The sequence below is a fragment of the Pelophylax lessonae genome, assembly GCF_965119305.1.
Source record: "Pelophylax lessonae genome assembly, chromosome: 1".
Lineage (NCBI taxonomy): Eukaryota > Metazoa > Chordata > Amphibia > Anura > Ranidae > Pelophylax > Pelophylax lessonae.
The window spans coordinates 479,268,127-479,289,361 of NC_138768.1; the positions used below are offsets into that span (position 1 = coordinate 479,268,127).

At 43.1% G+C, this 21,235-nt stretch overlaps 2 protein-coding genes across 5 annotated transcripts in view; one reads left to right on the forward strand and one right to left on the reverse strand.

The window, feature by feature from the left end:
* Positions 1–21,235, reverse strand: part of LOC309544955 (uncharacterized protein) — a gene marked incomplete at its 5' end in the record, with an annotated part of 957,880 nt that overhangs the window by 81,842 nt on the left and 854,803 nt on the right. The gene's annotated exons all lie outside the window — the stretch shown is intronic.
* Positions 1–21,235, forward strand: part of SIRT6 (sirtuin 6) — a 131,015-nt gene that overhangs the window by 2,300 nt on the left and 107,480 nt on the right. For 3 of the 4 annotated variants that reach the window (XM_082273067.1, XM_082273068.1, XM_082273070.1), the window contains exon 2: positions 12,806–12,933. The exons of the other annotated variant lie outside the window; for it this stretch is intronic. In XM_082273067.1, the coding sequence (XP_082129193.1) occupies positions 12,806–12,933 (128 nt within the window). The remainder of the gene's footprint in view (positions 1–12,805; positions 12,934–21,235) is intronic. 4 annotated transcript variants of the gene reach the window in all.

A 21,235-nucleotide genomic window follows, 5' to 3' on the forward strand; every position in this document is an offset into this window, starting at 1 on the left:
AACCACAGCCCAGGATTGTTGGGAAGAGACACTTGTCTCCATCAGCATGTGAACAACGTGCTTAGGGCTGCATGCCCATGGCTCTCATCAATTGCAGTCAGTGAGCCAATCAGGAGATGGAGGGGGTGGGGTTGAGCCACAGCTCCGTGGGTGAATGCACACGGAGCTGCAGGTCAGGAGCTCGCCTGTTTGGGAGCCCCCACAGCAAGCTGTTTGCTGTGGGGGCACCCGACAGGAGGGAGGGGCCAGGAGCGCAGCCGGGGGATCCAGGCTGCTCTGTGTAAACTATTGCTCTGAGCAGGTAAGTATAACATGTTTGTTACTTACAAAAAAGAAATAAACGTTTTAATATCATTATAATCGCATCCGTAAGAAGCTTAGCACACGTCTGATCCCCAAAAAATTCAGGAAAGGTCTATTGATGATTCTCTGAATTTCAGACTGTAAGGCGTAGTAAGGGTAATTTTTTCCTATATATATATATATATATATATATATATATATATATATATATATATAATACATGTTCCTCTTTTAACAAATTTTTACAATGTCTGGAATTTGCAATCGAAAAAACTCTCTGTCTAGTCTATCCATTTTGGGTAACCCCTGTGCAAAAATCTTTGATGCAACACATTTTCCTCATTTTCCAGCTCCTGTGGGTTACTACAAATATGTTGAACTGTGATGCCTTTGATTGTATGTTTGGGATGACTTGACTTGGCCATCAATATTGCCTGAAAGTGGTTTCCTATAAAGGCTGGTGTCCACACCATTTTCACCACCACACAGGTGTGTTTCCAGGAAACGGATTTCCTTTTTGTCCCCTGTCCTGTGAACCACACACTTTTGTTATATAAATATTACAATGGAAAAAAGTGTAGCGCAGTCCATGTAGATAAATTCAATTGGTAATAAATATATTAAAACCAATCAATCAATAAATAAGCATTATGATGAGAGTTCATATTGGTGATAAAATTAGAAAAGATAAGATGATAAAAGACAGTCCACTGGTGATCCGGTGAAAAAATAGCAGCAAGTGTGACTTCAGTGCTCATACAATTCCCATCACCTGGCACTATCTGCCTCTCACCTCCAAAATTCGACCTCAAAGGGTCAAACAGCATGAACAATCATCCAATGATAATCCAATGGAGAACAGGACCACAGCCTCCAGCATAAAGCCGCATAAGAATCGATTAAGGCAAAGGATACAGCTTCCCAGATCGTGCCCAAACATAAGGAAAAAAGGAACAGATCTAGTGCTCTCTGTTGCGATTAAAACGATTTATTTGCTCAAAATGAAAGGTATTGCACTTACATTGTATTGCACATATACGAGCATATATTGCAGAGCCTGCAGCGTGCTGGATGGTGCCTGATTTCCGGGTTGTAAGACAGCCTACGGACCGTGTGACCAATCCCCCGTACGCGTTACGTCATGTGGGTGTAGACTTCCTCAGCGGGGATGCTGATAGGTCGATGGTCTGGCTTTTTTATACTCCCCTTGGGCGGTACCTATTGCGTCATGTCCGGCGTTTCACTGTCGCCACGGAGATCAAACATCTCTCTGGACAGGAAGTAGATAGGCGGGCCCCGGTCATGTTGTTTACTATATCGATCTCCATGGGGACATTGTAATATCTCCCACAGTCAGTACGATCTTTGTAAGACAAGTACAGCTCCTTATGTTTAGCAAATGGATATGCTGTATTGTCTTAGATATTTGATCCAAAAGGCAATTATTAATCATTTTCTGATTATTTCTGATATGATCAAACGGACCTAACGGCTATACCTGCTATCAGACACCAGATGGCAGCATTCTGCTCACTCCATAGAAAACAGTGCAAATTGCAATACATTATACAAATTAGATAAAAACATATGCACATTAATACAGATATGTCTACAAATACATAAAACCTGATTTTATGTCTAAAATAAAACCGATATGAAAAAATTAATAAAAATAGATATGAAAAAATTAATAAAAATAGATTAAAAAATGACCATAAAAACTTATCTATCTGAAATAAAACAATTAAGATCAATCAACATTTAAGCCCAGGGGTGTTAAAACTTTAGCCTCGTAGATCCAAAAGGATTCACGACGGCTAAGTTGCCTGATGAAGTTGCCACCCCTCCAATGGTAGCTAACTTCTCGATCCCCCAGAATCTGTATCTGTATTAATGTGCATATGTTTTTATCTAATTTGTATAATGTATTGCAATTTGCACTGTTTTCTATGGAGTGAGCAGAATGCTGCCATCTGGTGTCTGATAGCAGGTATAGCCGTTAGGTCCGTTTGATCATATCAGAAATAATCAGAAAATGATTAATAATTGCCTTTTGGATCAAATATCTAAGACAATACAGCATATCCATTTGCTAAACATAAGGAGTTTTACTTGTCTTACAAAGATCGTACTGACTGTGGGAGATATTACAATGTCCCCATTAGAGCTGCACGATTCTGGCCAAAATGAGAATCACGATTTTTTAGCTTGGAATAAAGATCACGATTCTCTGTGTAACAAAAAAAAATTGGGATAACTTTACTGTTACGTTTTTTTTTTATTCATTAAAGTCTATTAATTGCATTTGAAAGACTGCTGCGCAAATACAGTGTGACATAAAATATTACAACAATCGCCATTTTATTCTGTAGGGTCTCTGCTAAAAAAAAATATATAAAATGTTTGGGGGTTCTAAGTACTTTTCTAGCAAAAAAAAAACTGATTTTAACTTGCAAGCAACAAGTGTCAGAAAAAGGTCCAGTCTTTAAGAGGTTAAACTTCCTTTCTCCCTGGCAGAGGGAAGGAAAAGATACAATGTAATCATTTTTGTTTATAGTTACTGGGAGACTTTGCTGATAGGCGTTTGCCGGGAGGCTTTTTTTTTTTTTCCTCAGCTATGCAAAGAATCAAGCATATTTCAGGGTTAGATCGTCAGGGGGGGTGAATCGAGATCGCGATTTTCATACGATTAATCGTGCAGCTCTAGTCCCCATGGAGATCGATATAGTAAACAACATGACCGGGGCCCGCCTATCTACTTCCTGTCCAGAGAGATGTTTGATCTCCGTGGCGACGGTGAAGCGCCGGACATGACGCAATAGGTACCGCCCAAGGAGAGTATAAAAAAGCCAGACCATCGACCTATCAGCATCCCCACTGAGGAAGTCTACGCCCACATGACGTAACGCGTACGGGGGATTGGTCACACGGTCCGTAGGCTGTCTTACAACCCGGAAATCAGGCACCATCCAGCACGCTGCAGGCTCTGCAATATATGCTCATATATGTGCAATACAATGTAAGTGCAATACCTTTCATTTTGAGCAAATAAATTGTTTAAATCGCAACAGAGAGCACTAGATCTGTTCCTTTTTTCCTTATGTTTGGGCACGATCTGGGAAGCTGTATCCTTTGCCTTAATCGATTCTTATGCGGCTTTATGCTGGAGGCTGTGGTCCTGTTCTCCATTGGATTATCATTGGATGATTGTTCATGCTGTTTGACCCTTTGAGGTCGAATTTTGGAGGTGAGAGGCAGATAGTGCCAGGTGATGGGAATTGTATGAGCACTGAAGTCACACTTGCTGCTATTTTTTCACCGGATCACCAGTGGACTGTCTTTTATCATCTTATCATCTTTTCTAATTTTATCACCAATATGAACTCTCATCATAATGCTTATTTATTGATTGTTTGGTTTTAATATATTTATTACCAATTGAATTTATCTACATGGACTGCGCTACACTTTTTTCCATTATATTACTGTGAAGGTGTTGGATTACCCTTTTTAGTGTTAGCTGCTGGTCCTTGACAATTTATTCAGCGCTGAATCTTTTTTAACATAATATAAATATTACAAAAAGGAAACCAAATCGCCCATACAGTCATCAACCACAAATAGCAGGTCATCTACAGTGGCAAAAACAATTAATTATTTAATACCCTGCAGATTTTGTAAGTTTGCCCACTTAGGCTCCATGTACACGGGACGCTGGAAATGCCCGTTTAGGAGCAGTTGGGCGTTTTTTTCAGAAGCCCCTGAACCCATCTACATTTTATCTTATCTGTCCATGTACACCAGGTCGTTTACAGTCATTTGCAGGCAGTTGCGTTCAGGGTCTGTTTTTAGAACGCAATTATTTGCGTTCGAACGTGTGTTTCCCGGCGTTTCAAACGCAAAAACGCGTCCGAACGCGTCTAAACGCGTCCGAACGCGTCTGAACGTGATGACCCGCGTTTAGCGTTCGCGTTTTTCCATTTTAAAGGGGAATAATTTTTTTGACCTCTAGGAACGCTTCTAAACGCAAACGCCCGCAAACGCTGCTAAACGCGGGTACAAACGCGACTGAACGGACGTTTCAAACGTCCTAAAAATTCCAGCATTCAAAGGGACTTTTAACAACGTCCCGTGTACATGGAGCCTTACAAAGAAATGAAGTGTCTAGAATTATCATAGGTCTATTTTAAATGATAGAGATAGAACATCAACCAAAAAACAAATGTTATACATTTGAGTTGCAGTTCAGTGAGTAAAATAAGTATTTGATCCCCTACCAACCAACAATAATTCTGGCTCCCACAGACTGGCTACAGTATGTGCTAATGTGGTACACAGATTAATCCTGTCCACAGAATCTTTCTCAACATTCAAACCTTAACATTATGGGCAAGACCAAACTGCTGTCAAAGGACGTCATGGACAAGATTGTAGACCTGCACAAGGCTGGAATGGGTTACAAGATCATCAGCAAGAAGCTTGGTGAGAAGAAGACCTCTGTTGGAGCAATTCCTTGCAAATAGAAGAAATATAAAATAACCATCAATCGCCCTTGGTCTAGACCGCCATTCAAGATTTCATCTCATGGGGTAAGGATGATCATGGGAAAAGTGAGGAATCAGCCCAGAACTACACAGGAGGAGCTTGTGCATGATCTCAAGGCAGTTGGGACCACAGTCCCCAAACAAACTATTGGTAACAGAATACCCTGCCATGGATTAAAAAATCCTACAGTGTCTGCAAGGCCCCCCTCCACAAAAAGGCACACGTACAGGCCCTTTTAAAGCTTGCCAATGAACAAATTGTGCAAACAGAAGTTCAGGGCGCCTGTCTCTCAAAAGAAGTTCCACTTAGCACGATTCGTTGGGCGACAATCGCGGCAAAATCGCAATGTGATTGGGATGCCATTGGAAATGATGGGGTTCGCAAGCACGTCTCGCGATTTAGGATCGTGATCAGAAAAGCGGTGATTCCTCCTGCAATCCAGAACGTCTAGATGTGAACGAAGCCTAAAGTGAGAAGATGGAAACATTATGCTTTGGGGCTGTTTCTCTGCTAAAGGTACAGATCAACTTTGCCGCATTGAGGCGTCAATGGACGGGCTATGTATTGTAAAATCTTGAATGAGAGCTTTCTTCCCTCAGCCAGGACACTGAAGATGGGTCGTGGATGGGTCATTCTAGTAGAACAATGACTCAAAACATACTGCCAAGGCAACAAAGGAGTGGCTCAAGAAGAAGCACATTAATGTCATGGAGTGGCCTAGCCAGTCTCCAGACCCTAATCCTATAGAAAATATATGAAATGAGCTGAAAATTCGAGTTGCGAAGCGACAGGCAAAAAACCTTAAGGGTTTAGAGAAGATTTGTAAAAGAGTGGACCAAAATCCCTCCTGATATGTATGCAAACGTGGTAACCAACTACAAGAAACATCTAATCCTCTTGTGCTTGCCAACAAGGGTTTCTACACCAAGTACTAAAGTCATGTTTTGCTTGCGGGATGAAATACTTATTTTACTCACTAAACTGCAACTCAATTTATAACATTTGCATCATGTTTTTTTTTTCTTTCTGTATTTTTGGTTGATATTCTGTCTCTATCATTTAAAAATACACCTAGGATAAAAAATTACACCCTTCATTTCTTTGTATTACCCACTTACAAAGAAATTAAGGGTTTATAATTTTCTTATCCTAGTAGTATTTTAAATGATAGAGCCAGAATATCAACCAAAAAACCACATGATACTAATGTTACAAAATCTGCAAGGGATCAAATAATAATTTTTGCCACTGTATGCACTATGTATGCTGGCAGTGTTGGTGTCTGACTCCTGTGAGCTTTTCCCAGGGATTCCATGAGACTCTGGCGGTGCTGCTGTGATGGTGGAGCAGCTTTACTCTTTTTCCTCCATGCGGCTGTTCCAGGACCCTGGGCACAGGTTTCTGACGTCACTTTTGGTGCAGAGGAAGTGACACAGCAGAAAGGAAGTCTCTCAGTGGCCAGTCTGGAGGCTGGAGTGGACCAGGCTACACTGTTTCCAATGGCGGCACCAGTTCCACCGCACTGGGATCGCCACTGCTAAACATAAGGAGGAAGGGGAGCAGCGACGGTTGCCATTTTGCTGATCCCTGGCTGGCTGGGTCAATATGGAGGCAGCGGACGCAGGTCTGGAGGTGCCTCAGGACCCTGACCCAAAGGTAAAACTGAGGGGGAGGGGCACTCCTCTGTTCTTTCCGCCTGGTGGAAGGGGCATCCGTGGGGCGTGTGTGTCTAAGTGTGTGTTTGGCTTTGAGCACATGGCTTGCAGGGGGCTATCTGGTCTGAGGGGTTATGCATGCATTTCACTGAGGGGCCCACCACCCCCTTAGCTATAGCTTGTGGTGGCAAGATAGGTTTGGTTTTGCACGTTCCTTTTCTCTCTTGGTGTCGGGTTGCCATGTTTTTTTTGAGTGGTGAAAGCATGTGATGGCGGTCAACCCTCTGCCTTCGTTTCCTGAGCCTCAGTCAGTTGCCATCTCCTTGTAGGACAAAGGGAAAACAATGGTGATCTGCCCAAAAGAAGGTGTTCGGCCTGTGAAAAGTTTTTGCCAAAATTGCCTGGACAGTCCCCCTTTTTTTTTTTTTTTTTTAAGAAGGCAGCTGGCTCAGCGTATAACTGGAAGGGATAAAAAAAAAAAAAAAAAAAGAAGAAATGGCGCATTCCATGCATTCAGGACACTTGGGCATGATGGCCCAAATTCTAGTCCTCAGTACTTTCAGCACCAGTGCGGCGACTCTACAGCCAGCACCTGTGCAGCTGCCTCAGGATCAGGGCACTCTGGAAGAATTTGAGAGGAGATCCGACTCTGCGTCTGACTCAGAGTTAGGGGAGCTGAAGGAAGAGAAGATTTTTTATTCCCCTCTGATGAGACAAAGGAATTAAGGCAATTTTTTATACTCTAGAATCGGAGGAGGAGGAAAGTAAAGAGCTCTCGCTTAATGACCAATTGTATGCTGGCCTCCAAACCAAACAGGCCAGAACTTCTGCGGCCCATTCAGCCCTGAAAGATGCAGTTATCACAAATGGAAGAACCCAGAGAAAGGAGTCTTTTCCCTAAAAAACTTACAGGAGGTTCCCCTTCAAGGAAGAAAACACTGCGCTGTGGGCTAAATGCCCAAAATTGGATGCCTAATTATGCAAGGTCACTAAAAAATCAGAACGGTCCTTTTTGAAGATGCTGGTTTACTGAAGGATCCATGGGACAGAGAAGCTTAAGTGTATCTAAAGTGAGCATGGAAAGCCTGTTGAGTAAATTTTAAGCCTGCTTTGGCCTCTCTATACGTGGAAAGAACCCTGAACCTATGTTTAAAGCAGCTTTGTTCCCTCCTGGAAAGCAATACCCCGAGAGAAAAAATTCAGAATGCTTTACCCACTCTCAACAAGGCAGTGGCGTACATTGCGGACACCTTCACCGAGTCTATAAAATCTGATGAGCACTGACGTGGCATGAATGTGGCACGGATGAGCACTGACGTGGCATGGATGTGGCACTGATGAGCACTGACGTTGGATGGATGTGGCACTGATGAGCACTGATGTGGCATGGATTAGCCCTGATGTGGCATTGATGTGGCACGGATGAGCACTGACGTGGCATGGATGAGGCACAGATGAGCTCCCTGACGTGGCATGGATGTGGCACGGATGAGCACTGACGTGGCATGGATGTGGCACGGATGAGCACTGACGTGGCATGGATGAGCACTGACGTGGCATGGATGAGCACTGACGTGGCATGGATGAGCACTGACGTGGCATGGATGAGCACTGACGTGGCATTGATGTGGCATGGATGACCACTGACGTGGCACGGATGAGCACTGAAGTGGCATGGATGTGGCACAGAAGAGCACTGAGATGGCATGGATGTGGCATGGATGAGCACAGATGTGGGATGGATGAGCACAGATGTGGGATGGATGAGCACAGATGTGGGATGGATGAGCATGGATGTGGCACGGATGAGCACTGACGTGGCATGGATGAGCATGGATGTGGCACGGATGAGCACTGACGTGGCATGGATGAGCACAGATGTGGGATGGATGTGGCATGGATGAGCACTGAGGTGGCATGGGTGGGCACAGATGTGGGATGGATGTGGCATGGGTGGGCATGGATGTGGCATTGATGAGCACTGAGACAGCATGGGCAGGCACGGATGAGGCATGGGTGGGCATGGATGTGGCATTGATGAGCACTGAGGTGGCATGGGTGAGGCACGGATGATGCATGGATGAGGCACGGATGATGCATGGATGAGGCACGGATGATGCATGGATGGGGCACGGATGATGCATGGATGGGGCATGGCTGAGGCACTGATGGGGCGTGCAGCTGCAGTTTCTCTCCTCTCCTCGCACGCTGTACCGATTGCTGTGTACAGTGTCCGAGGAGAGGAGAGAAATGAACCGGACATGCGCCGGTTTGTTGTGAAGTGATCTCTCCGTCATTGGATGGAGCGATCACGTGGTAAAGGACCGCTCTCATTGGCCTTTTACCACGATCCGTGTAGCGTCGGGTCCCCGGGACCCGGCGAGCACGGACACTCCCGTGTGCGCGCGGTTCTGCAAGGACGTCCATGTACGCCCTCCCAGAACTAGACAACCACTTTGTGGCCGTATTATTACAGTAGGCCGGTCGGAAAGTGGTTAAACTGCTTCTCTTCCAATTTCAGTGACATGTCTTTTTTTTTTTTTTTTTTTTTTTTAAACTTCCTTTCACTGAAAGGTTTTTATCCCTATATTTCATATCCCTTCTCAAGTGTCTCCTCTCCAGAGAAAATAGGTTCAATACTTGTAGTCTTTCCTCATAGCCAGGGTGGATTAGACTTAAATCACAAGTAAAAAGACTTGATTTAAATCATAACTTTTAAAGTGCAACTGTCATTTCTGTCCCGCGAGCGTCTCCTCTTCTGACCCGCTGTTGACTCATCTAAAGTCCTATTCGCTTTAATGGGACGGCTAGTGTTGCGCCAGTTACACAACGCGAGGGACATGGCGACAGCAGTTGAGTGGATGTCGGCTAACAGGCGCTGCCATGATTAGATCTAAAATCACAGGTGCTCTTTAACCACCTCCCTACCGGCCAATATGTGTGTGTGTATGTATATGTATGTGTGTGTGTGTATGTGTATGTGTGTATATATATATATATATAATATAAAGTGTGTGCATACATACATACATACATAGGTTGCCAGATAGCTGCCATAACCCTGGTATTTTTTTAAACTGTAGGCGATCGGCTTTCCGATAAGGGTGGTCCCAGCGGCGGATTCCCCGCGGGACCACCCTTCTGGGATGGCGGAAGAGGTGCCCCCTGCCGCCGCGTCCCGGCCCTTTTTCCCCGCTTACCGAACCTGCCGGCAGCGGGGAAAACGATCGGGTCCCGGATCCTCACAGACAGGATGTCGAGTGAGGGCAAGCTTGCCCTGACTCGACTCTATGGTCTTGGAGGACCGGCGCGACGGCAAACGTCGTTGCCTAGCAACCGGCTTAAAGGTCCCCCTTTTTTTTTTTCTTTCTATCTTTTAGTGTACTTGTGAGATCTGAAGACTTTTTGACCCCAGATCTCACAAAAAAGAGGTCCTGTCGTGCCTATTTCTATTACAAGGGATGTTTACATTCCTTGTAATAGAAATAAAAATTATCATTTTTTTTTATATAAAAAAATAATAAATAAAATAAATTAGTAAAAAAAAAAAATTAAAGCGCCCTGTCCCCGTTAGCTCGCGCGCAGAAGCGAACGCATACGGAAACCCCGCCCACATATGTAAACGGTGTTCAAACCACACATGTGAGGTATTGCTGCGATCTATAGAGCAAGAGCAATAATTTGAGCCATAGATCTCCTCTGTAACTCTAAGATGGCAACCTGTAGAAATTTGTAAAGTGTTGCCTATGGGGATTTTTAAGTACCAAAGTTTGTCACCATTCCGTGAGCGTGCGCAATTTTGAAGCATGACATGTTGGGTATCTATTTACTCGGCATAACATTATCTTCCGCATTATGGAAAAAAATTGGGCTAACTTTACTGGTTTCTAATTTTTAAATTCAAAAAAGTGAATTGTTTCCCAAAAAATTGCGTTTGGAAGACCGCTGCGCAAATACGGTGTGATAAAAAATATTGCAATAATCTCCATTTTATTCTCTAGGGTCTCTGCTAAAAAAAATATATAATATATAATAAAAATAGGCCTAGTAGGCAAGTGGTTAAATGTAAGGACTCATTCTTGCTGGCAGTGTGAATGCATCAATGCAGTGCTATGTTATCTCAGCTTGCAGAGCTTGGATTCATTGAATGAGTTTACCAAAAATGTAAATATTGCAGAATATACAGCCTCCTGCCACATAACTAAGCTTCATTTAATGCTGAATAAACTAAAGTTAATGTTTCTTAAATAGAAAACTATTTACTTCAAAAGCATTTGTTTAAAACTGATTTAAAAAAATCTGATTTATTTATTTTTTTATTTATTTTAAATCATAAACTTTTATCCACCATACCAATAGCTGGGATCCCCTAGTCCCAAAGTTGCAAAGTTGTGCTTAAGCATTTACATTTCATATCCCCTCTCAAGTGTCTCCTCTCCAGAGAGAATAAGTGAAGGAGTTAAAGGGGAAGTCCAGCCTAAAACTAATTCTTAATGGTATCCCACACATTGGAAAAACATGGGGTGCTTTTGGTGCGGCCAACTTTTTTAAAAAAAAGGGTCAGGGACTTTTTTTTTTCAACTGCATTTCTGCAGGTAGGGAAGCCCATTGAAATGAATAAGCAGCCCTACCCGCAACAAGCTGCCACACAGATGTCAACCAAGGGCTTGTTCACATGTCAAGGTTGGAGGAGCGGTAAAACCACATAGTTGAACAGTTTTTTTTTTTTTACCACCCCCCAACTTCTCCTTTTTTTAGCTGCAAAGGCAGCAGCTGGGGGTGTACACATGCTGCAGCTGGAGGTGTACCCAGGGTGAATGGGGCTGCACTGCAACCACCCCTCAACTGTCTGCATTGCATGGTTGTGGTGTGGTAAAGCTGCATTTACAGGCTTAAAACAGGTGGCAATGTATTGCCTCCTTTACCACCTGTTAAATGCTTCTGAAAAGCAATCGGAGCATGGATTGCATTTCAGAGTAGCAGCAGTCCTTGCTGCTATCACAAGCAAGCCCTACCTACAAAAGCAGTCTTCCTTCCGTCCGTCCGTCCTTCCTTCTATGATGGTATCTGCTTGAATCCAGATTGTACATGTACAGTCAAACCGCCCAAAGCTTCTGGATGTTACTGTAGAAAACAAGACTCCAAAGACAGCCAAGTACCCTGTTTAATTATGGGTATTCAGATATGTTCCCCAGACTGACTCACTGTCATCCAGAGCTGGATCCCCGCAGCCTGAGTGATAGGTGAATCACCTGTCCAAAGACTGAATCAACCTGTCCCTCAGAGTTTTTTTTCTTCCGCAGTGGAACACAGTGCAGCTGTGGCCCATCAGAGAAGAGAGGTCACACGACTGAGAGCCGGTTCACACTGGGGCGACTTGTCAGGCGACCTGGTCGCCTGACAAGTCGCCGGGGGTCTCCTGCCATAGATTAGGACCCGTTCCAATAGGAGCGACACAAGTCACTCCGACTTAGAAAAAGGGTCCTGAGCTACTTTGGGGCGACCTGCATTGACTTCAATGATATGAAGTCCGTGCATGTCTCTCCGAGATTTCACAGGTCACCCGGCAAAGTCGGGTCGCGCCTATGTGAACCGGCTCTTAGGACATTAACCGATAAACTGCAACAAATTTCAAAACCTACTTGTTTTGCAAATGTGCTGTCACAGCGCCACAGATTCACTCGCTGCTTGAATGGCAGGCAGGAAAAACTCTGGACAAGGAAACCGCTTTTAAGGAGGATGACCCTGGTTTCATTGATGTATTTGGGACAATTTGGACCTGATTTTGCGTCCCAAAAGATTCATAGAATTGGCATCCTGTCTTATTGTAGCCTTTGTTATCCAGGGTCAGTGACTGTGCTACAGGAGAGGCTGCACTGCATGGACAGCTACCCATTGTGGAAGGTAAAGGTTTCTTCTCTTCACACTGGTTGAGAGTTCCACGAAGGAATGGCCTGTTGTGAAGACATTACCACTTTATACCTATGCTTTAGTCCCTTGGGTTGGAGAGTACCCAAAAGTAGGAAAGCTGCTACCACACATATGCTACCTTTTTGATAGGGGTTGGAAAACGGCCCAAATCACTTCCACCAAGAAGCTTATCACTGGCTGAACAAATTTAAACTCAGTAAATTCTCAGTTGTGTCAGGAAGTAGTTTTAAAATCCCTTTCTTCCAGCTGCTAATTATAAACCGTGCTGGTAGACAAGTGGTTTGGGTGGTTTGGTTATAGCACTTTGTAGGCAAATCTGGGTAACCTTAAAAAATGCAGACCTAAAAATTTTTTTTATTTTTTTATTGTAGATTATTGATTCACCAGATGAACTTGGAAGGAAGGTGCAGGAGCTTGCCGAAATCATACAAGGAGCCTCCTATGTGGTATTTCATACTGGAGCAGGAATCAGTACTTCTTGTGGGATCCCTGATTTTAGGTTTGTGTTTCTCTTCTTTTCTTTTTTATCTTTTCCCCACCTTCTTCTTCTTCTTTCTTCTTTCTTCTTCTTCGTTTAATATTGAGACTTTACAGCATAGTATTTTAGAATATGTAGTCCAAGCATGATCTCTGAAAGCAGAACTAAACCTATTGATTTATCTGTTTTCCTAGAACAGTTGCATTCAAGGCTTACTGTAAAGAACTGTCACAGTTGCTTGTGCTCTCAACCGAACTGTCGAGCCATCAAATGGTTGGTATCATAACTGATCACATGTGCAGCACCATGGCAACTGCACTGCAGATCAGAGGCTAAGATGTCAGCTTCCTTGGCTGTAAATTATAGGAAGGTTTAGTTTGAGTTTAAAGTAGAATGAAGATATGCTGGTAGAGTCATGGATTAGAATTTTGATAGATATGTAGACTTGTAATACTTTTATAAAAAGCCCACGCCCTCCTACACCCAAAGCTGCTGTATTTACGATCACCTTGATATCTTTAGTACTTTCAAAAATGAGTGTACAGAGCTATGGATAATATAAACATAAAGGCTAGGCTGACATCTGTGTGATACGGGTTATCCGCAACGCGTTTTTATGTGCATTTTTACACTCGCTTTTAGGTGCGCTGCCAATAAACAATCCCTGTATGCAAACACCATTTTATAAAGTGACCAGTGTAACATGCTAATAATTGTATTTATCCATTCCAGTGTTTTTTTTTTTTTTTTTTTCAATTTATGTACAGCAATCAGTAAAAGTCCACCAATATCCAGGCCATGAAGCAAACTCAACAGTGTGCAGGAAACAATCCCCATGTTCTTCCATTTTTCCCATTCATGCAAACTCAAATCATGTTGTGATAAATATATCCAGATGAATGAACATTCACAAGCTAGAGAGACCCCTTATTTGCATTAGTGGTTCAGCTACATTTTTTTTTATGCTACTTTGCCGATTTTTACCATTCCCCATTGATCCCTGTTAAGCAGGTATGGAGTAGGAGAGGGCAGAAGATCATCTAGTGTAAAACCATTTATTCTTTAACCTTCCTAGCGGTATTCCCGAGTGTGACTCGGGGTAAGAGTTTAGTGCCAAAAGCGGTAACCCGAGGTAGCGCTAAGAAGATCGCTGGATGCTGGAGGAGGTTTTACTTACCTTTTCTCCGGGATCCAGCGAAGACTGCGAGCGGTGTGCGGCGGCGGAGCTCTCTCCCGATCGTCTGCGAGCCCCGGCTTCCGTCTCCGGCGACGTGACATCCGCCGGGGGGGTGGAACCGGCGGCAAATTCGAATGTAAAATGCACCAAACACACTGATATCGTTCAAAATAAAATCACATTACATTACCCCCCAGTGCCCTTTCCTGCAGTTTTACTGTACTTTTTATGTAAATATATGTATGTATATATATATATATATATATATACACATATACATATATATATACACACACATATATTATATATATATATATATATATATACATATATATCTATATATATATATATATATATGTGTGTACATATATATATATATATACATGTAATTCTTGTGAATGAGCAGCCCAAACCAACTGTATACATTATATATATATATATATATATATATATATATATAATATGTATAATAAATGTATACAGTTGGTTTGGGCTGCTCATTCACAAGAATTACATGCTTTCAGCACCTAAAATAATGGTACCGCTTTCAGCACCTAAAATCCAAAAGAATCATACCGCCAGGGAGGTTAAAATCCAAGTATAAAAACACTGATGCACTCACATATTCATGTCTGATCCCAGCACTAAGGTGTGACTGCGTATACTTGTGGGCTGGCTCCACCTGCTCTTCCTGCCTGGTACTGTGTGCAGGATGGCGTCAGATCCTAAGCCCACACAACCTTTTTTGTCATTAGAATGTCAGTCTGGAGTGCTTCTGATGACGTCCTATTGAGGAAGCCGGTGTCAACACCCTTTATTTAGGTGTCAGATTGCAGTTGGCTCTGTGCTGTGGGGTGTGTGACTAAAGTAACCTACCTCCTGATATTTAGTGGGCTCTGAAGGGGAGAGGGTTTTAACTAAAGAGGTACAGCTAATGTTGAAGAATTTGCTTTATCGTTGTGTATCACCTGAGGATAGTCATTTCAATTTGCTTAAAGCGGAGTTCCACCCAAAAGTGGAACTTCCGCTTTAGGGAGTCCTGACCCCCCGACATGCCACATTTGGCATGTCATTTTTTGGGGGGGGGAGCGGGTACCTAGTTTTGACAGGTACCCGCTCCCACTTCCGCTCGGAGCGCCGCGGCGCCCTGAGCGGAAGTTCTCCTCTCCCCCTCCCTCCCTGCAATCTTCTGGGACACGTCAGAGGTCCCAGAAGATTGCCGGCCAATCACGGCGCGCTGCGCGACTCGCGCATGCGCAGTGGGTACCCGGCTGTGAAGCCGCAAACTGTAACAGCCGGGTGCCCACAGCAGTGATGCCGGCGCCGAGGGAGAGGATCGAGGCTTCCGGCGGCCGCATCGCTGGACCGTTGGACAGGTGAGTAAATGGCTGGAACTCCGCTTTAAATAAACATTTATTACCAGTTTTGTAGTGATAATTCATTCTTTACTTTTTTTTCTTTGAAAAGGGGCTTGATTTGCTTGCAGGCATGCCTATCTATTCTCAGACGTACAAGCCTGTCCTTATTACTCCCACCTTATACAAGATGAGCATCGAGAAGGAGAAAATTCCATAACATAAAATCCTTAGTCCCCGTTCACACTAAGGCGACCTGTGAGGCCACCTGGTCGCCTCACAGGTCGCCGTAGGTCGCCTTCCATAGGGAAGCTGCGGACCCGTTCTAATAGGAGCGACACAAGTCGCTCCGACTTAGAAAAAGTGTCCGGTGCTTCTTTGGGGCGACCAGGAGGCGACCGCCATAGACTTCAATGTTATGAAGTCCGTGCCTACCGCTCCAAGGTCGCGGCGCGCTGCTCGCACCGTGACCCCGGAGGTCGCCCCTGGAAGTAGCGTCGCTGGTATGTGAACGGGACCTTATATTAAAATGTTCAACAAAATAAAAACACCCTACATTATCTGGTGCTTTAGTTGCACCAAAAGATTGCACTTGTTTTTCCATTGCTCTCTTTTCCTTTTGAGAGCATGCGAGTGTTGGCAGCTTTATACAGTGCATCCGGAAAGTATTCACATCGCTTTACTTTTTCCACATTTTATGTTACAGCTTTATTCCAAAATGGATTAAATTATTTTCCTCAAAATTCTACAAAAATACCCCGTAATGACAACGTGAAAGAAGTTTGAAATCTTTGCAAATTTATAAAAAAAAAACAAAATCACATGTACATACAGTGGATGTAAAAAGTCTACACACCCCTGTTAAAATGTCAGGTTTCTGTGATGTAAAAATAATGAGACGAAGATGATGATTTCAGAACATTTTCTAGCTTTTAATGTAACCTATAAACTGTAAAACCAAAATATGGTTGCATAAGTGAGCACACCTCTTATAACTGGGGATATAGCTGTGTTCAGAATTAACCGCTTGCCGACCGCCGCAAGTAGATATACTGCGGCAGTCAGCCCCTCACAGGCAAAGTGACGTATATATACGTCACTAGCCTGTGAGGCTGTGGGGAGCGGACCCCAGCGTGTGTGACCGGCGGACCCGATGTCCGCCGCTCACTCTGCGATCATCGGGGGAGAGGGAGAAAGTCAGGCAGCTTGTGTAAACAAGCTGCCTGTCATTCTCCCCTGTGTAGAAACACTGATCATACGGTTCTACTATGTAGGACCGTTGATCAGTGTTCCTACAGCTCAAGCCACAGCCAATCACAGTTAGAATCATGCCCCTAGGGACACACACAGCCCCTCCCTCTCAAATAAAGTTAACCCCTTCACTGCCAGTGTATTTTTACAGTAACAGTGCATATGTATAGCACTGATTACTGTAGAAATGTCACTGGTAACCCCAAAAGTGTCAAAAATGTCAGTCAAGGGTCCGATCTGTCCGCCCCAATGTTGCAGTACCGCAAAAAAAATTGCAGATCGCCGCCATTACGCGTTAAAAAAAAAATGACAAAAATCTTTCCCTTTGTTAGTAAACGCGATAACTTTTGCGCAAACCAATCAAAATACGCTTTTTGCGATTTTTTTTTTTTTTTTTTCTTTTGTCTTTCTTTTCTTTTTCTTTTTTTCTTTCTTTTCTTTTTCTTTTCTTTTCTTTCTTTCCATAGTTACATAGTAGGTGAGGTTGAATACAGTAAAGACAATAGTCCATCCAGTTCAACCTGTGTAGGTGTGTGTGGCTGTAATCATCTCACATAACCCTGAATGTTCTGATCCTTGAGATGTACGTCTAAGAGTCTTTTGAAAACCACCTCTTGTGGTAGAGAATTCCACAATCTTGTAGCCCAGTAAATAACCCCTCACGTTGCCTGAGGTTAAAACGCTTCTCCTCTAATCGCATTGTATGCCCTCGAGTCCTCTTGCAATCTCTTTGACTGAATAGCTGTTTTTCTATGCCGAGATCACCATTGAGATATTTATAAATTGCTATCATGTCCCCTCTCAGGCGTCTCTAGAGCACATTACCTAAGAGACTCTGGATTGCTAGTGCGCTGATCAAGATTCATATCATTTTTTCAACATATTCACGTTCACACATTGGCACTTTACGTTTTTTGGACATTTATTTGTTCTACATCATTTAGCGCGACTTAATTAGTACATATTGATTTGAGGGTGTGGTCACACTTGAAGTTGCTGCTTCACATATTTCTTTTTCACCTTTAGCGCAGTTATTATTCCTTTTTCACTATTAAACCTCATTTGCCATGTCGTTGCCCATTCTGTTATCTTGTCCAGGTCATTCTGTAGGATATCTGCTTCATTCTGTGCTGTTATCGCCCTGCCCAATTTTGTGTCCTCTGCAAAAACTGATATTGAACTACTGATCCCGTCCTCAGTGCTGTTTTATGAATAAATTGAACAAGGTTAGTCCCAGGACTGAGCCTTGGGGGACCCCGCTTACCACCTCAGACCAGTCTGAGTATGTGCTGTTTATTACCACCCTCGGGACACACCCTTTTAGCCAGTTCCATATCCAAGAGCAAACCCTGCGGTCGATACCTGCAGACCTTATTTTATAAATTAAGCGCTTGTGGGGAACTGTATCAAACGCCTTAGCGAAATCCAGGTATACTACATCCACTGGTCTGCCCCTATCTAGCTCACAGCTCACCTCCTCGTAGAATGTTAAGAGACTGGTTTGACAAGAATGCCCATTTGTAAGCCCGTGCTGATTGCTACTGATGATGTTGTTGTCTTTAGCAAACTCTTCGATATAGTCCCTTATCATCCCCTCCAGAAGTTTACATACTATTGATGTCAAACTGACAGGCCTATAATTTCCCGGGATATGCCTCTGCCACTTTTTGAATATCGGTATCACGTTAGCTTTCCTCCAATCCCCTGGTACATTTCCTGTCATAATACTGTCAGCAAAGATCAGGAACAGTGTTCTAGATATAATCTTACTGAGTTCCTTGAGTACTCTCGAATGTACGCCATCTGGGCCTGGTGATTTGCTTGTGTTAATTTTATCCAGCTTTTCCCTGATTTCACCCTCTGTTAGCCATAGTGGCAAGTCCTGTGTATTACTACTAACCATACAGTCATGGTCAGTGTACCCCTCCTTTTCCTGTGTAAAGACTGACGAGAAAAAAGCGTTGAGCACGGTTGCTTTTTCAGTGTCCTCTGTAACCATCCTCCCATCATCGTTAATTATGTGTGCAATATGCTCTGCCCTAGTTTTTTTGCTGTTGATATATTTAAAGAATTTATTTGGGTTCTTTTTACTATCCTCCGCTATTTGTCTCTCAAAGTTGATTTTAGCCATTTTGATTTCGTATTTACTTCTTCTTATTTGCCTCCTTGTATTGCTCGAAAGCCGATACTGTGCCCTCTGATTTATAATTCTTGAAGGCCATTTTTTTCCCCCTAATACGTTCTTTAACGCTACGGTTTTGCCAGCCAGGTTTGGCTTTGTCTCTTCTAAATTTATTTCCCATAGGAATGCACTGCAAGATGCATTTGTTTAATATGTTCCTAAAGCTTTCCCATTTTTCCTCCGTGGTCAGTGATCCCAGGGTTTGGTCCCAGTTTACCCTTTCCATCAATGAGCACAATTTTGGAAAGTTTGCCCTTCTGAAGTTTAGGGTTCTTATGTTCCCCGCTTGCCTTGTTATATTGTTATTTACCCTAAATGTGATCATCCTGTGATGGCTAGAGCCCAGGTTGTCCTGGACTCCTACCTGCGAGATTAGGTCTGGGTCATTAGTGATCAATAGATCCAGGACTGCGTTTTCTCTAGTTGGAGAATCCACCAACTGTGACATGTAGTTATCCTGTAAGGTTTTCGTGTATAGACGGACCTTCTGTGAGTGTGCAGTTCCCTCTACCCAGTCAATGTTGGGATAATTGAAGTACCCCAATATGATGACTGATCCCAGTTTTGCCACTTTACCCAATAGTGCTAAAAATTCCAGCTCTACCTCCTCCCCTTGGTTAGGTGGCCTATAGCAAACCCCCACAATTACTTTTCCCTTTTCTCCTTTCCCTATGGAGTTCTACCCACACAGATTCTAAATACATACTCATCCCTTCCGTAATGTCACTCCTCTCTCTCACCCTTACATTGTTCTTGACACAGAAACATACCCCTCCCCCTCTTTTTTCCTACCCTGTCCTTCCGGTACACCGAATACCCTTGGATATTGGCCAGCCAGTCGTGTGAGGGGTCGAACCAAGTCTCTGTTATTCCCACAAGGTCTATGTCTTCCTCATGTACTAACATTTCCAAGTCATCCATTTCTTTCTCTCTCTCTCTCTCTCTCTCTCTCTTTCTCTCTCTCTTTCTCTCAAATCAAATTAAATAAGCTTTATTGGCAGGACCAAATACATTTTAGCATTGCCAAAGCAGTTGAGTTGGGGGGGGGGTAATATAAAGGGGAATGGGGGGTGGGTCTATGTAAAGGATTTTTAAGTCCTCAGTTTTTCATGCCCCTCTCAGTCTGTGACACAATGTCACATATTGTGCAGCTATTCTCACCATTGGCTCCTCTTCTCCCAGTAGGATTTGGAGTTTCCTCTTCTCTTCTATAGAATTGAAGTCCGGGATGAGAGTGGAGAGTCTCTGGAAGTGAGTGTCCCTCACTGATGAGTACTTGGGGCACTGTAGTAGGAAGTGGTCTTCGTCCTCCAGGACCCCCTGGTCACACTGCTGGCACAATCTGCTCTCCCTGGGTTTGTAGGTTTGTCTGTGCCGTCCTAATTCCATTTCCAGGCTGTGGGCACTCAGTCTGTACAGGGTCTGTCTGTCTTTGGGTTCTTGAAGCACCTCCAGGTCTCTCTCTCTCTTTCGCTTTCTCTTTCTCTGTCACTGCAGTGAATAGACCTGCAATATTAAAAAAATAAATATTTTGAACAGCGTAGTTCGCTGGTGTAAACGTTCCATGGTTTGTTACTTTGTTTTAGGTGTTCACATTTTGTATATGGTAAAAATGTGTAGTTTATGTTTAACCACTTGACCTCTGTAAGGTCTTACCCCCCCTTCCTGACCAGAGCATTTTTTGCTTTTTGGCACTGCGCTACTTTAACTTGTAATTGTGTGATAGAGCTTTCTTTTGGTGGTATTTGATAATCGCTGGGATTTTTATTTTTGTGATATATGCAAATGAGAAAATATTTTTTTACTTTTTTTGTAAAAAAAATATTCAATAAACTCAAATTTTGTCATAAATTTAGGCCAAAACATATTCAGCTACATGTCTCTATTAAAAAAAATGCCAATAAGCATATATTGATTTGGTTTGCGCAAAAGTTATTGCGTCTACAAACTATGGTGTATAGATACTGGAGTTTAGGCAGCTTTTGCTTTGACTGCCTATCTCATTTTTTGAGGTGATAAAATGCCAGGGCAGAACACCCCCCCCCCCACCCCTTTAAATTACCCCCTTTAAATTACCCCCTTTAAATTACCCCTTTTAAATTACCCCTTTTAAATTACCCCTTTTAAATTACCCCTTTTAAATTACCCCTTTTAAATTACCCCTTTTAAATTACCCCTTTTAAATTACCCCTTTTAAATTACCCCTTTTAAATTACCCCTTTTTGGAAAGTAGACACCACAAGGAATTTGCTGTGAGTCATGTTGAGACCATAGAAGATTTATTTTTTATTTTTTTAAATGTGAAAAAATAAATTCACTACCGATCACAGATGGCACAGTCCCCAAGATATATTTGAT